Genomic DNA, 16,712 nt, shown 5'->3' on the forward strand with positions numbered 1-16,712 from the left:
ATGGGCAGAACTGATTCCAGACAGAAGGCCAAACTCATCTGTAGTGCGGCTCAGTGCAGTTCAAAATTTTCCAGACCTCACTTGTTCTTTCAGGGCCAGATCTTCCCAGCCTATTTCACTAGTGCACAATTTTTTTCCATACAGCCCAACTAATTGGCTCCTTGGCCTGATTCTCAGCTGTCTTGTACAGTACACAATAGGTGTGAAATGCTCCCAAACCAGAACAGTAGCGTTGTACAACACCCACTCTATGCTGGAGTAAGTCACTGCACAAGGCACAGGACAATACAGATCCAGGCTCTGAGCATATATAATTATCACACATATCAGAGGCAGGCAGAAACCATCATTCCCAATGAGTCTCTAGAGTCAGAACATACACCCCAATCCATTTGGGTTCCACACCCCTTTGGAGTTGCCCCTCTCGCTGCCCTAAAGAGGGATTTTGAATAGATATGACTATGCAATAAGCTGAAATCAAATATGTTCCCGCAGGTTCTTATTCTGGGCCCTAATGAAATCAAGGGCTGTTTGTTCACAGCACAGTGCATGGAAATCACTGGTGAAAACGCGCAGGTGCACACGGCAATTCCGGCTGGCCCGTGAAAGTGATGGTTTACACTGGTACGACAAGTCGGCCTGTGGTTCTGCAGGCTCGCACAGTTCACTCTCCTTTGCAAACCTGGCCCTCGTGGGTAAGGTTGGCTTTGGGAATGTGCCTGATGTTTGGCTGGTTGTACAGCACCACTGTTAGGGGACTGATGTGAAAACATGGGTCTGCTGAAGAATGGAGCTAGAATAGTTTCACAGTAGTTGGGTGCTTCTTTCTACAGTCCTAGGGCCTCTGTAATAGCAGCTAGCCACATTAAAGGACAGTGAGCTAGTGATTAGAGCAACAGGGGAGGCCTGAGAGTGAGGACTCCTGGGGTCTGATCCTACCCCACCTTGGATCCTAGTCCTGGCTCTGCCACCTGCTCTGTGTGTGACCTTGCTAGGGAAAGTCCAGTCACCGCTCGGTGCCTCAGTTTCCCCACCAGGATAATAAAGCCTGTGAGGCTTTCACGAATGAGTGCGTGTGAAGCGTTGTGAGGCGCTGGGATGGAAGGTGCTGGGAAAGGGCTCGGAGTGCCGGTACTTTTATTGCTCCAGCACATCTCAGTCTGACTGAAGTAACCACACCCTGAATACTAATTGCATGTCGAGACTGCAGCTGGGAAAGCTGTTGCTGTGCGGAACATTCTAAACCCAAGTATGCAGGGAAAGTCTCCTGTTACCACCCTGCCAGCATAGCAAGTGTGGGGAAATAATGCCAACCCTCAGCAATGCCTGGCATTCCTGGTTGTGGGCAAGCCTGGTACAGAAAATCAGCTTTCAGAGTTGAGGTGGGGAGCCTCTGGGATTCCCATCTTGGCAGTCTCCAAAGCCCCACCGCATCGGAGTAATCCGCCCTGCAGCTGAGGAGAGCTGTTGCAGCTTCGGCCAGGGCACATCAATGCTGCATCCTACAGACCTCCTCATGGCACCGAACCTGTGACTTGTCCAGAAGGCAGTGCCAGCTGCCTGGTAGGTGCCACCTCAGGCCCATGGCCTGCAGAGAGGCCTGCATAGCAAGAAGGGAGGGAGGTCGCTCAGCAAGAGCAAGGGATGGGACTGTCTGCCTGGAAGCGAGAGGGGCCATGTCGCCTGGGAGAAAGGCGCATGATTATCCAGTACTTTATCCCCTTCCCTCTCCCAGCCACATGCTCCTCTGGCTCATGGGGGCAGCTCCAGCTTTGGTCAGCAGCCTCGGCTATTAGCTCGCTACTCCGAAGGGAAGAAAAGCAGTCCTGTTTGCAATCCTGTGCCGTGCAGGCCCAGCGCTGCGACCCCATCAGCCGCCGACCCCTCACTGGGCATCGAACAATGCTCTTTGCAACATCGGGGGGAAGGAGCAGAGATTGATCGCACACACACACACATACACACACACACCCGTGCTCCGCTTCGCTCTGTGAAGGAGGTTAGCAATCCCCAGGCGTGGAAAACACACAGGCAGAGTCCCACAGCCTCCACCTCAGCTGCTTTGGGCTCCTCTCTCCCTCCCCTGGCACAGAGCTGGCTTCCTCACATGCACAGGCAGCTCCTGCCATTCCAGACCGAGCCCTGGGGCCTTTTCCCATCAGAGGTGAGTCAGAACCTGCTGTCCTAGGCAAAGGTTGCACCAGCAGCTCCAACCCGGGGGACCTGACGCTCCCCTCCCCCCAGCCACCACCAATGGCAACGCCTGCCGTTTGCACGGAGCCCAAGAGGAAAAGCATCTGGTGCTTTCTTCCCCATTCCTATAGCCCTGGATCTTAGCTTCCATGCTCGCGGCAGAAGCCTCGGCAGGAGGATCCTGTGCCTTGACATGTCTGTGGAAAAGCAGGTTCCTGCTGCAGTCTCACGAGCCTGATGAATCACAGCCATTGACTCCGACCCAAATGAACTGCCTGGGAGCAAAGCCTGGCTACCCTGGCGGAAAGGAGATGCCAAGGGGGTTGGGGGTCTGGTATCACTGGCCTAGGATTTCCAAAGTGACTAGTAATTTCAGAAGCCCAGCTTGAGATCCCTTTAAAGCGGCCCTATACTCAGCTGGGGATGTTCCAGGTTCTCTGAGAGCCAGGCCCCCTTAAGGGGACTCAAACCAAGTAGCCAAAATGGCTCCGTTGCTTTTGCCAAATGTAGGCTATTCTCTGGAGGGGAGGGGGAATTATCACTGGATTCTTTGTCCCTTCACCCCAGCCCCAGCCCTCTTCTCCACCCCTGGGGCATCCAGTGTCAAGCTAGTCACAGCTGATGCTAAGGCTGCTGCTCATTCCTTTTCTGGCTTCCAAAGTATGTCCCCACCCTGCCGCCCAGGGCCAAGAGGGGAGACACTGTGTATGGTATGTCAGTGATGGGCATTTCCTGGGACCTTCGTCTTTGTGAGAGGATAGAAATACAGACCCCCCCCCCCAGCCCTCTGTCCCTTTTGCTTCTGTTGACTCTCTTCCCTCCAACATCTTCTGTAGGAAACGAGCAAACTCCTCCCATTCCCACATTGCAATGCGTCTAGCAGCTTGGCTCACGCTAGGATATCACTGGGTGCTCAGTGTGTGCAGGGTCAACACTGGAATTATTGGGCCCATCAGAACTTCCCCACTTGGCCTCTCCACTCCTCTGACCTCTCTCTCCTCTACAAAGCCAGGCTCGATGGCATGGTGCTTGGAATTTCCTCACACAACACACAGTTAACCTGTGGAACTCCTTGCCAGAGGATGTTGTGAAGGTCAAGTCTATAAGCAGGTTCAGAAAAGAACTAGATATATTCATGAAGGATAGGTCCATCAATGGCTGTTAGCCAGGACGGGCAGGGATGGTGTCCCTGGCCTCTGTTTGCCAGAAGCTGGGAAAGAGCGACAAGGGGTGGATCATTTGATTATTACCTGTTCTGTTCATTTCCTCTGGGGCACCTGGCATTGGCCACCGTCAGAAGACAGGATACTGGGCTAGGTGGACTTTGGTTTGACCCAGTATCGCCGTTCTTATGAATGGGAGCCATCCATCTGCACTGAAGCTCCTGGCATTGCTCCCAACAGCAGAGATGAGTTCAGTGTTGACTACAGTAGGGAAACCCCACAGACATTTCCCATTGCTGCTAAGATTTTCATGCCTTTATGGGCAGGTCCAGATGTTGCTCCGGATCCTCACTCTTCACCCAGTACTCTGTGCCGCACTCTTCAGCTTATGGTAAAATGTACTCAGTGAAGACAACAAGCAAACCCAACGCACCTAGCAACCTCAGCTCCAGCCAGCCAACTCCCTGTGCCCCTCCCCAGAGAAACCCTGCATCACATGGGCCATCTCTGCCTGAGCAATTGCAAGCGGATGCTATGTTTAAAGGAATATCAACCCACTTTCAGCCAGCTAGATGGAGCCAGCCCAGGGTGAGCGGAGATTGCTGGAGAGCATTGCAGGGTATGTCTCAAGCTGGAGAGGATCGCAGGGTTGCTACCCAGCCAGTTCTGAGCCACAACTAAACACAGAAGCTGCCTCCTCCCAGACATTGAAATACCCAGGCAGTGGACACCCTCACCCCTGGACATTTGCAAGGTGGTTCTCACGGGAAGATACCTTACAACATCCTTGTGCACAGTGTTGGCTTACTGGTCACAGAACAGGGTTGCAGCAAATGGAGAGAAAGCAATGAAGCGCAGAGGGAGTCTAAATGAGTGAAGGGAATTTGGGGGAGAGAAAGGACTTGAAAATGCACAAACCTTAAAGTAGAGGCCATGGCGCTCTTCGGAGACGATCACCAGCGTGGACGGGTACAGGATCAAAAGCCTGTCGTGCTGCTCCTGAGGGACCCCAGGGGAAGAGTTAGCATCAGAAGCTGCACTGGGACCTGATCCAAAGCGTACGGACCTCAATGAGAGGCTTTGCATTCTTTCCATGGTCAGGGTCTAGGTCCGTGAAGTATAGGTGCCCGTATTCTTCTACAATAGCCGGAAGTCCAGCTTCTAGACAAGATTCCAGCTGGCTCCAAAATTCTGCCTTGACTCTGTCAACACTTACACACATGCTTAACTTTACACCCGGGTCATGCCACTGAGTGCAACTGCTGCTCTTGTGTGCAAAGTTAAGCACACACTGAAGTGTTTGCAGGATCAGGGGTCCATGATTTTTCCTTCCAAGGAATTTGGTGAGTGGGGGGAGGGTTGACATTTCTTTTAGTATATGAATCAAGCTATTGCTTTCCCTTTCTTTCAACACACACACAAGTCATGGATTTGCACACCACAACACACCTGGCACCTCGACGGGTCCGGTGCTGCTCTCTAGCTGTGCCCAGTGGCTCTCGTGTTGATTCACAGCCAGCCCGGGGGACACGCAGACACTTCCTTGCCTGCGGTGCTAAGGCTGGGGGATGCAGGGTGGAAGATTTGCTTTAGTAACTAGGACAAGCATGAGAAGGGGTCTGAGTGGGAGGAGCCTGCTGGTGTGAAGAGGAGGAGGGCTGAAGAAAACGGTGCCCCCTATTGGATTCTCATTGTACAGACAGATTTTTTTTCCTGTTACTGGATCTATTAACTTTTCCAGGGCAATAGCAAGTCACTTCATTTATTCAGGATCTTACCTGGAAAGGCAAATGCTGCAGCTTCACTTTAGAGACGCAGAGGACATCACCTAGGGACTCCCGTTGGGTCCCTCTCCATTCTTGGACAGGCGTGTTCTGCACAGACCACCTCAGTTCCTCTTTCCCTATGGAGTTCTGCTTCCAGTCGTTCTAAGGAAATAGGGAACAATGAGCAGGCACATGAGAACCAGATGGAAAGAACGGAAAAACCAAGCGTAATCACATGAAAGCCTTCTCAAGCCCTAAAGCCTCTCCTCTGACTGCTGCCCCCCTTCCCCAAATTCAACTGGAAGCTAAACTAAACCACGTTTTAAGGTCTGGAAAATTCCATTAACTGTTTTCTTCTCCATCACTTATCATATTTGCATTGCAGGACTATTGCTGAGAGTGGGAGAGTTTAACTAGGAGACAAGCTGGTCTCAGGATATATTTCAAGCTTGGCTGGAAGCAGGAAAGAGTAAAAACCTGGTGTGAAAATAAGAGTTCCATCCCACAATTAATAATCTGCTGGAGTTTCCTTGTCTGTAAAATGGGATTGGAACAGCCTTGGAGAACTATGTATGAAAAGCGCTGGACGCATGCTGAGAGAGAGGAAGTGATTGGCCTAGCATCCCACACAGGGTCAGTAACAGAGCCAGGAAGAAAGCGCAGCTATTGACTTTAGTCCTGTTTCCTAACCACCCTCTTCCTTCGAAAGGTTTTGCAAATTTGGGAAATATGCAGGAGCATCCATGGTTTAGGGTGTTTATTCAAGCTGAAGCCAAACCTCTGAACTTCTAGAGGTTTCTCCATCATGACAGTTCATTCCTGTTTTCTTCCATTAAACACACCCACCAATACATCCTTTTACAGGACCCTACACATGCAAAAGCTCAAGAACTCAGAGGTGTAGAAAAAGGAAGTTCCAAAATTAAAACACACACACACACCCCAGAAGTCCCCCAAACTTATTTCAATTTCCAATAATAGATTCTTGGGTCCTTTATCACAGAAACTTCAGGTTCGCTCTGAGGATCGCCTCCTATATGTAGGCCACCCCAAAAAAAGCAAACGTGAATGTCCTGGTTTTTTTCTGCAGTACAAAGAGTTCTCAAGTGACAACACTGCCCTCATGCAAGTTGTTTGTGTGGTTATCCTGGGATGCTTTGGCAATGACAGCATAAAGGGGAGGAAGCAGAAGAGAAGGTGGAGACCATATATTGTCCATGGACTTAAGCTTATTATACAAGTTCATTAACAAATCAGAATAAAGGAAACCAGAGCTATGCTCTGACCTGTTATTAACAGATCTACTGTTACGTGTTTGGGACATTTTATCTGTTGTAAGGATCCATGTTTATCTATGGCACTAGCTAAAGAATAATAAAGAACAATAGTCCAACAAAAGGCCACTGAGGCCGGCAATAAGGGATGCAGGCAATAATAGTCACAGGGTAGAAGGAGGGACATTAGCTACAGCCACTGCGCCCATGCTGCATTGATGAATGTTACTTACGAGGCAGTGTCAGCTAATGATTAGCGCAGGTGACTGGGAATCTGTACCCGCCTTTGCCACTGTGTCACCTCTCTGGTCCTCCCCCGCCCCAAATGTGTAAACTGGAGCTGTGCTACAGGCCTCAGGATTAATGACCATTTGTACGTAAAAGGCTTGATTAGCAGCGGCGCTGACAGATGAAAATCTACATGCCTTTCCAAAGCCTATTTTTACAATAGCAACAGGTCCCTGCCTAATAAAATCCCAGACTGCAGCAACCCCTGACTGACAGCACAGCCCACGGACTCGTTAGGCAGGTTCTCTCAGCTGACGGCTGATTTCCTGTCTGCTCCTAGTGGCGGGGGCTGCTCCCCTCAGTCAGCTGAGAGATGTTTGATGGCTGTGGAAATCATTGCTGGCTTTTCCCATTTGCAGCAGCGAGCGCTCAGCTGTGAGAGGCAGACTGGAAATTATGAGTGGTTGGCCTGTCACACTGCTCCTGCCAGACAGCCTTGCTCTTCCGCGTACCAGGCCCGATGATTCATGCTGGGAGCAAACTGCAAAGGGTGGCTGTGCTGGTAGTTTGGGGCAGGAGAGATTTTGCCCAGAAAGAGTTTCTAGGTGAAGGCCTTTGAAGGGGCCTCCAGTTGGACAGGTAGTTGTGGGAACAGCCAGTTGGCATTACGCATTTTATCTCTCAGGCACACATGACATCTAGCTGTGAGTGCAGCCCAGGGCCACCCAGCTCAGACTGCTAAACCTGATGGAGCAAGGCTTTCCCTTGCAACTGGAAAGGAATCGGACAACAGTACCATTTCCTCTCCTTCCCCAATCTTTGATGACTTCCCTTCTTTCTACTTTAGCTCTCCTTACCTGGTCGCTACAAGTGTTAAGTGAGATCAAGGAGGACTCTTGAGTTCCATCTCTGGCTCTGCCCCTGCCTGACTGTGTGACCTTGGGAGAATTACCTAACCGCGTTGGTGCCTCAGCTTGCCCCTCTGTGAAATGGTGAGGATAATAATCAGCTGGCTCATGAGGGCATTGAGAGGCTTAAATAAATGCATGCAAGGTGCTTGGAAGTCCTCAAACGGAAGGTGCTGTAGCAGGGCAAAGTTATCTGTCATCATCATTCCAAGCCAGTATTCTCTTCCAAACCTGGTTGGGCACTGCTCCATAATACCAGAAGGGGTTACTACTGAGCGAGGCAAGGCATCTTGCTTTCCCTCCTGCTACCCCATGCTTCCAGCTCCTGCTGGCCCATGGAGAATGAGATCAGAACCGCAACTGAAGCCCAAGCGTCCTGCATATCAGCAGTCTTTGGCACTTGCAATTAATAGTTTACACTAGCCAACGGAAATGGTTGCATCCAGGGAGGGGAATTTGAGGTGAAGTGCTCAGCCGCTTAACCCGGGTCTCGAGATATCAGGAGTAAACCACTGCATCATGGTGGCACAAAGGATTCTGGGACACAGAGAAAGATGGGCTCTGAGTGTCCCTTAAAGCAGGGCCAAGGTACGCAGAAGGTTAAGAACAACCGATTGAAAGCCTGAGATCATCCTGTTCCGGACCATGGCCCACCACGTCACTAACCTGAGATAGGAAGGACCCGTCCAGGTTCCCCCCATTCAGGTGGATCTGTTTCTCCAGGTGATAAAGCCATCGCTTGAGCTCTGACTCGCTGGGGCAGTACACGATAAGGGGGTTCAGCAGGGGACCTAGGGACCCAAGGCAGAAGATGATCTGAGTACATACAGCAAAATGCTAAGTGCTACCATGGCACAGCATGCAGCACCAAAGGGTTAATCAGCTCCCCCTGGTTGCTAGGCAATAGTGTACTGTGCTCAGCCAATGAGAGGTTGTTCTGATGATGTAATACTTGTCATTGGCTGAGTCTAAGGTCTCATGTTGCTGGGAGAATGTTGTAAGAGGAGAGTTTTCCAGCTTGCTAATATAGTTCTTAAAGGGGCCCTGTCAGGGAGAATTCGATCCCAAATGTCGGTAGTATAAAAACACAGCTTTTGTGAAACTTGAGATCGCTGCAAATGTTTTTATTTCATACAAAAATCCAGTCCAGAAAAGTGTTTTTAAAATTCCTCTGCAACCCAAACACTGCAGCAATGTGCTAGTGCATGAGAAATTGACTAGAAAAGGCTAGAACCAAAAGGGAGATGTAAGAGACTATTTTCACAATCTTCTAAGCTGTACTCACAAATATTAAAACAAACAATAGGGCAAAGTCAGTCCAATTTTTGATGTAATTTCCTATGTAAATATTATAGGTAAAAGAATAAACATTTTCATAGTATTTTTTAAAACAATCTTAAAGCGTTCCCTTAATGAAAGCAGTTGGGATTTCCTCTGTTGTGGCAACTGTCACTGCTCGCTGCTGAATTTTTAAAAACCCTGCATAAATCTGAGCCATGTTTCAATTGCCATTAAAGGCAAATACACAATTGCACCAATCCAGGCAACATGTTCACAAATTCACCAAATAGCATATTACTGTTAAACCATTTGTTATGTATTTGTCACTTTCACCTTTTTGTCGTAAATTCACATATATGACTACAGTAGCTCTACCAAGGTGCTTGCTTATTGTGTTACCAAATAAAATGTGTGCCAGACCGTGTATAACTGCTCTCAGACATAGCCTTGCTGGATGGAACGACGCTAGCCACTGCTGATTTTAAGATTTCAAGCTGTCATTTGCTTAGTGTGCATACCAGAAGCCTCTCTCACCTCTTACCAGTCACTATGATAAGACCCTAGTGATGTAAATTAACCACTTCCGGCTGGCTGTGTAATGTTCGCCACGATTAATAATTAACTAGATGCCTCCCATTAAAACTGTATTAGATGCACTGTAAATAAGATTTTGATTTTAGCATCTGCACAGTTGGGGAACACTGAGATAAGCAAATTCACAATATGCCATCATAAAAAATCATCCTCATCAGGGTGATACTTTGCCCTTCGGTGGAATCTTTCATCTCAGAATCCCAACCTGTTTTACAAGCATTAATTAATTAAGCCTCTCAACACCCCTGTAAGCCAGAAAAAGTGCCACTATGTCCATTATACAGATGAGGATATTAAGGCACAGAGCGGTTAAGTGATGTACTCCTTTAGACTACAAGTTCTTTAGGGCAGGAACTCCCTCATAATTATGTGAGTTTACACAGCAACTAGTACAATAGGGACCTCAATCTGACTAGGTTTTCTGATATTAATCATGTGACATAATGTGTCTGGGACAGGAATAGAACCTAGAGTATCTGGCACTGAAATGAGAGTCACTGGATTCCCTGTTTCACCTTGTGGCAAGTCACTCAGCCTCGGTGCCTCAGTTTCCCGATCTGTAAAGTGGGGCTAATAGCACTGCGCTCCCTCCCAGGCATGTTATGGGGATAAATATGTTAATGCCTGATGTGTTCAGACTCTGTGGTAGAGGTGCAACACAAGTACCTCACCAGATGCCCAGTACCCTGCTCCATGAATAGAGCATGACCCTTGACCTCCCTCTGGGTTTGTTTTTATTCCTTTCTCAAAGGCTAGCCAGTGGCTGTTTTTGTTGCCACATCCAAGCTAAGCCTCAAAGGTAGAAAAAAAGAGAAAAGAAATTAATGTCTCAGCCAGAAGCCGTGGGACATACTCTGAGCTCCTGTGACCAGCTACTTGGGTGGCTGTGACACTAGAGCAGGGAATGGGGGGCGGTAGCTCAAGGAGTCACCTTCTGCATTCCCGGCACCCCAAGAGTACGTCTGCTCTGGAGTCAGGGTGCATCCAGATTTATGAACCTTTCCCAGCCCCCGAGTTCCTCTCTTCTGTTCCACATCCTCTGGCTCTCCCCTGGCACTATCGTGGCGGGGCCCATAGGCTGAAGGACACTGATGCAAGCCATTGTGGCATATGGTGCTTTTCTAGGTATGACAGATTTATTACCAGACCACCTCTTGCTGCACTAAGAAACCAAGAGTGGAAATTATTGGGGGGAGGAGCACGTGCAAGGGTGAAAGTGTCAAGCAGAGATACACTCTGGGTTAGGAACCCAATGCTGGCTGCCAGCCCTCTCGTTCTTAGAAGCCTGTCAGAGATCAGAGACACTAGAGGACTTCTGTGTACATCAGAGAGCTCCGTTCTTACATGGTGTCTCCACTACTGGCTGGCAGCGTCCGATGATGATACCAATAATTATGCAGTTGCCGGCAGAGGGTGCAGAATTGCACAGGAGAGGCACAGGAATTCATAGGACCCTGTCAAAGTCACTGGCTTTCAGCAGGGGATGGTCTTGTGACTAAAGCCCTGGACTAAGAGTTAAGAACCAGAGGTCCTTTCCCCAGCTTTGCCACTGATTCCCTGTGTAACCTTGGGCATGTCACTTATCCTCTCTGTGCTTCCATTTCTCCCTCTCTAGAAGGGGAATAATACTTAATGGGCTCACAGAGGGAGGTGAGGATTCCTGAGTGCATGTTTGTACAGTTCTTTCCATTTTCAAAGCACTAAGTATCACTATTTCTTCCTGTCCCCACCCCCTTCTATATGTATGCATATTATGGTAGTGCTTAGGGGTCCCAGTAATGGATTGGGGCCCCTTCCTGCAAGGTACTGGCCACTCAGAACAAAGAGAAGGTCCCTGCGCCACATAGCTTCCAGTCCAAGTAGAAGACGAGAGTCAACAGATGGTGTGACAGACCCAGGCCAGTGTGGTACAGGAGTCTGGTAGAGGGCAAATATACTGGTCACTAGATGAGTAGTTTTCTGTTCCCTGAGTGACCAGGGCAGGGGCTGCACTAGAGTAATCAGGAACCTGCTAGAACCAATTAAGGCAGACAGGTTGATTAGATCACCTGCAGCCAATCAAGGCAGACTAATTAGGGCACCTGGGTTCAAAAAAGAGCTCACTCCACTCAGGTGAGGAGGAGCCAGAGGAGAGGAAGAGTGTGTGAGGAGCTGGGAGCAATAGGTGCAAGGAGCTGAGAGTGAGAGCTGCTGGAGGACTAAGGAGTACAAGTGTTATCAGACACCAGGAGGAAGGTCCTGTGGTGAGGATAAATAGGGTGTTTGGAGGAGGCCTGGGGAAGTAGCCCAGGGAGTTGTAGCTGTCGTGCAGCTGTTACAGGAGGCACTATAGACAGCTGCAATCCACAGGGCCCTGGGCTGGAACCCGGAGTAGAGGGCAGGCCTGGGTTCCCCCCAAACCTCCCAACTCCTGATCAGACACAGGAGAAGTTGACCCAGACTGTGGGGAAGATCACTGCGGTGAACAAATCTGCCAATAAGCACAGGACCCACCAAGGTAGAGGAGGAACTTTGTCACAATGGATACAAAAAAAAAAGATCAGGGGAGCAACAATGATGTAACGATTCATAGATTCTAAGGCCAGAAGGAAGCCTGTGATCACCTACAGCGTAGCACAGGCTGTAGGACTTCCTGGAGTTAATTCCTGTTGGAACCAGAGCAGATCTTTTAGAAACACATCCCAGCTTGGTTTAAAAATTGCCTGCAATGGAGAACCCACCACACAGCCTTTGCTAAGCTGTTCCAGTGGCTAATGACCATCACTGTTAAAGACGTGCGTCTTATTTCTACTCTGAAATTGTCTCGCTTCAACTTCCAGCCAGGGGATCTTTCTCAGCCTTTGTGTGCTAGATCAGAGCCACGCCTAGGCAGCAGGATAAGCACACCACATAGTTTGCTTAGAACAATATATTATTGCATCAATGTATTAAAATTCCTCACTGCAAATTATGTCCCGGTTTCATGCAACATCTTTGACCTGAATCTCTGGAGGACTGCGCGTCTAAATGTGGTTTGAACATCTCACAAGGCACATGGTGGCCCAGGGAGGTGAGTCTCAGAACCTGCTCTTTTTGTCACCATAGAGACGGAGTCAGTTGACCTGGGCTTTGAGTCTCACTCCCATGGGTTGCCGCTCGCTGTGGAGTCAGACTCACACTGGCCCAAACGGGAGCAGAGACATAAAGGCAGTTTTGCCGCACATGCAGATGAATTGGTACCTGAGCACTGGGGCACTGGCAGTGGGTGGGGGAAGAGAACTACTGCACAGGAAATGCAGAACCATGAGGCTTTGACCCGGCAAAGAGTTCCCAGGATATCTTGGTTTGCCATTTGGAATATAGCAGCCTTGGGGGCGTGGGAGGTTTTGCAAACCTCAGAAGCTATTTCTTGAGCTGCTAAAGGTGGCAGACCTTTTCCCTGCAGTGTGAGCTGATGTTCCAGCCTCCCCCAGGGGCCAGTCACATTGAACAAGTAGCATCAAACATGGAACAGCGGCCTTGCTCTACATCAGGGAGACCACTGTCATGTGTGTTCGTGGGATGCGCTGATAGCCAGGCACAGCAGGGATTGGATTCAGGATTTGTATCTGAATTCCTCTGCTTCCCTGCTGCTTTGTCAACCTCCTTTTTTGAGCGGGACAACAGCGTCACAAAGCTTGAGTCCAGCTTCCCTACCTACAGCATTTGCGGGTGTTTGAAATCCGGCAGGAATACTCCCTATTGGGGATGTATCTTGAGCTCCAAGATGCACAGGTGCACAGATCTCCAGCCCCTGAGAGACTGGCCAAAAGGGTTTAGGGAATCTGGTATAATGGAACAGTTACAGCTCAGCAGTCTCTTGTGGGGAGCTATGGCCTAACCAGATGCCCCTCTGATTTAGGTAAAAAAAAATGTTTTTACGATGGGGTGGTTTTATGACTCATTTTCCAGCCTGGCTCACCTAAGCACGTAGACCCCAAGCACCGTGCACAAATTAGCTTTGCTAGCTCAGTATCTTTATGGGGTTGTTAGTTACCTCTGCCTACCGCTCTTGGTGGCTCTGGACTGCTGTAATTCAGCAATGACTAAGCCCCAGTGAGCCTTCAGCTGCTGGGAAAGCAGGTTTGTTATCCCAGGAAGCCTTTTATAATGCGAGATGACTCAGAATAAAATTCAAAAAAGAGAGGACTTTGGTTGAAGGGCAGTTGATTGATGGCTATCCAGTCCTGATAGGGCAGTTCTGATGCTACCGACTGAGGATAAAGAGCCTCTCTCATTGCTATTGTTATTAGTTTTCTATATGAGAGGGGCCTCGATTGGCCCTGCTGTGCAAGGTGCTGTACATACACATAGTAGGAGACAGTCCCTGCCTTTAAGAGCTTATAGTTGAAACAAACCACACAGCCAATGGGAGCACACTTATCCTTGTGTCAGGATGAAACTGGGCACCCCAAGGCATGAAGAAACTGAGTGACTTGCCCGGAATCACACAGGACTGGGAACGGAATCCGCATCTTTGGGCCCCAGTCAGCCTTAACCACAAGACCACTCTACCTCTAGGCTCTTTCCTTGCAGTTCTGGACATTGTCCTAGAAGGGAGGTTTGAGAGCAGAGGGCAATGGGGAAGATTGGCTGTCAAAAAAGGGTCATAATAAGGTTAACACTATGCGGTTCAAACCCTATTCTCTGAAGCACCCTTCCCCTTGGGATGGGGCTTCCCACAAAGCATGGCCACATCACGACCAACTCAGGCTTCATTCTCTCCTCAAGCCAGAGCAAACAAAGCAGCACTAACCTGTAATGCGGAACGCATGTTCCTCCCGCTCTGTGCTCTTTGCCTTTTCGGTTTCACACACGCTCAGCTCTTTCAGCGGCAGCAGCCCCTGCATAAGCAGAATGCACCATTATTACCTCGGCAGCTTGGCTTCTGGTGCCAAAGCCCTCCTTCCAAAAGGATCCGACGTCTTCAGAGAGGCACCATCAGGCAGTTTGAGCTCAGACTGTTAGCTTGCCAAACCTCCTCTGAAGGGAAATATTTTGGGGCCTGATTCTCTTTACTCTAAAATAACGCCTCGTTCCACTGTAAAGGGACCGAAGTATAAACGAGCATCAGACCTTAGTCAACTCCCATTTACTTCAGTGGGGTCAAGATTTCATCCTTCGTCCTTACCATCAATGAGAACAGGATCTTGTTGTTTTCAAATGTTCCTCTGCAGTCATGGAAACCCAAACAAAACAGTGCTGGGCCAGTGCAAAAGAATCAGAAAGTGAAACTGACTATAAATACAAAGGAAAATTGACCAGGCTAGTTTCAATGTCCAAACAGAGCTGTTTGCAAAATGTAAACAAACAGCATAATGGTGACAAGTGTGAATTCAGCCCAAGTGCTCATAGTTAGGCATGTACTTAAAATACCTCTCTAAATCAAAGCTGTACCGAGCACTGACCACCATAATATCTAGGTGTCAATACTGATGCATTAATTCTTTTCTAATTCTCTCCGTATTAGTGTGAGGGACTGTTAGTAACAGAGACAAAGGATTTTCAAATACGGTTTCTATCTTGACAATGTGTCTTCACACTTGAAGGCCGGTTTGCTGGGTGACTCAAAAGGTTGCCTTGTCATAATGAATTTACCTCAAGTGACTTAGAAGGCAATAAATCATTTCAGAAGGGTCTGGATTCTGCAAACATCTGCAAAACAGCCTTGCACAATTTTACTTGCTGAGGATGAGGAGTGCTTTGTTTTGGAAGGACATACAAAATCTCCTTTGTTTTTTCCTTATCAGCAGCATCACAGTAAAAGATGGGTAAATAGATTTGGTGCCTGGGGTAAGTTTTCATCACCATTTTGCAAGGCTGACTTCAAGAATCCTCCTCATACCTTCCCCTCCCCCTGCTTCTCTCTTGTTCCTGGTGCTTGAAGGCCAAGACTTTTTGTTTTTTTGTTTTTTTTTAAAGGTGCTACAGTTAAGCTCATAAAACCATATCCAGGCACCCAAATAAGTTCTTTGATTTTCAAAAGTGCTGTGCACACTACAGCTCTCGTTAAGGCCAACGGGACTTTCTGCGCGTTCAGCATTTCTGCAAGTCTGGCCACTTAGTTGGGTGCGTAAGAATTATTTTTATTTATTTCCATTACAGTAGCATCTTCAGGCCCCAGGTGTGCTGGGTGCTGTACAAACACAGCAAGAGAGAGGCCCTGGACTGAAGAGCTTTCAGTCTGCATGGACCAGACAGACAAAGGGTGGGAGGGGAAACTGAGGGACATGGCTTGGCTGAGGTCATGTGGCAGGTCCAGGAACAGAACCCAGATCTCCTGACTCCCAGTCCAGGGTGCTAATAGACCATGTTGCCTCTTGACTGATACCTGCCCAGGAGTGCTGGCAGCCTTTTGGCGCCCTTGGCGGCAGAAGGTCCTGCCCCCAAAATACCGCTGACAACCGTGCCACCCCCACCCCCAATGTTAGTGCCCTAGGCAACTGCCTAGGTCACCTAATGGGTTGCGCCAGTCCTGTCCTTTCATGGCTGTGCAGAGACACGTTACCTGATAGGTCAGTCCATTTGAGCCAACAGACTGAAAGTACAGGTAGGACTGGAACAGTTCCAGGTAGCAGTCGTTCACCTCCTGTGGGAAAAGGACACGGTGAGGTTTTCCTAAGGGGAGACACACTCCCCAGACTTCACTCTGCTCTGGGGGGTTTACTGGATAATGGGCCGAACAACCATTTATGTCAGTAACCAAAGGAAAGACCCTTCTGTTTCCAGGCATAGCTGCTAACCATGAAAGCAAGGCCAAATTCTCAGACCTGGTGGAAGCAACTGAGCCCTAAGTTACCTGTGCACGGTATGGGAACAAAACCACCTCCACAGCATCCCACAGGCTAGAGGATAAGACCTTCCTGATATCCTCCTATCCTGGAGCTCCCCTCTATTCCCGGGCCCAACAGTGGTAAGTTAAGGCAGGGCCACATGGGTCAGCAGCCTCAAGTCCCTAAATACTTCAAAGGGCTCCCAAGATGCCAACCCTTCCTTCACAAATGAATGACGTTTGTGTTGTGGAAGGGAACCCCTGGCATTCCGCCACTCCAAGCCCCACAACCAACCCTCAGAAATATAGGCTGATCCTGCTCCCATTGAAATCAATGGCAAAACTTGCCGTGATTTCAGTAGGGTAGCATCACAGCTGATGTGAGGGAGCTGAAAGCACCATGTTTATCATTATTTCAGGCCACATTTGATCCATCCCTGGGAGGAGAATTAGGTTACTTTTCAGACAATCTTTTTCTCTACTGAGATCGATCGGCTCTATCTCCTCTCCGTTAC

The 16,712-nt window shown here is 48.9% G+C and overlaps 1 protein-coding gene across 1 annotated transcript in view; it reads right to left on the minus strand.

Annotated features, from left to right (window-relative positions):
- PLEKHN1 (pleckstrin homology domain containing N1) overlaps window positions 1–16,712 on the minus strand; it is a 42,314-nt gene that overhangs the window by 12,220 nt on the left and 13,382 nt on the right. Inside the window, exons 4-8 of the mRNA XM_032779960.2 lie at window positions 15,934–16,014; window positions 14,182–14,269; window positions 8,199–8,323; window positions 5,135–5,284; window positions 4,275–4,355 (exon numbers count right to left, since the gene is read on the minus strand). Of these exons, the coding sequence (XP_032635851.1) occupies window positions 4,275–4,355; window positions 5,135–5,284; window positions 8,199–8,323; window positions 14,182–14,269; window positions 15,934–16,014 (525 nt within the window). The remainder of the gene's footprint in view (window positions 1–4,274; window positions 4,356–5,134; window positions 5,285–8,198; window positions 8,324–14,181; window positions 14,270–15,933; window positions 16,015–16,712) is intronic.

The sequence above is a fragment of the Chelonoidis abingdonii genome, chromosome 23 (assembly GCF_003597395.2).
Source record: "Chelonoidis abingdonii isolate Lonesome George chromosome 23, CheloAbing_2.0, whole genome shotgun sequence".
Lineage (NCBI taxonomy): Eukaryota > Metazoa > Chordata > Testudines > Testudinidae > Chelonoidis > Chelonoidis abingdonii.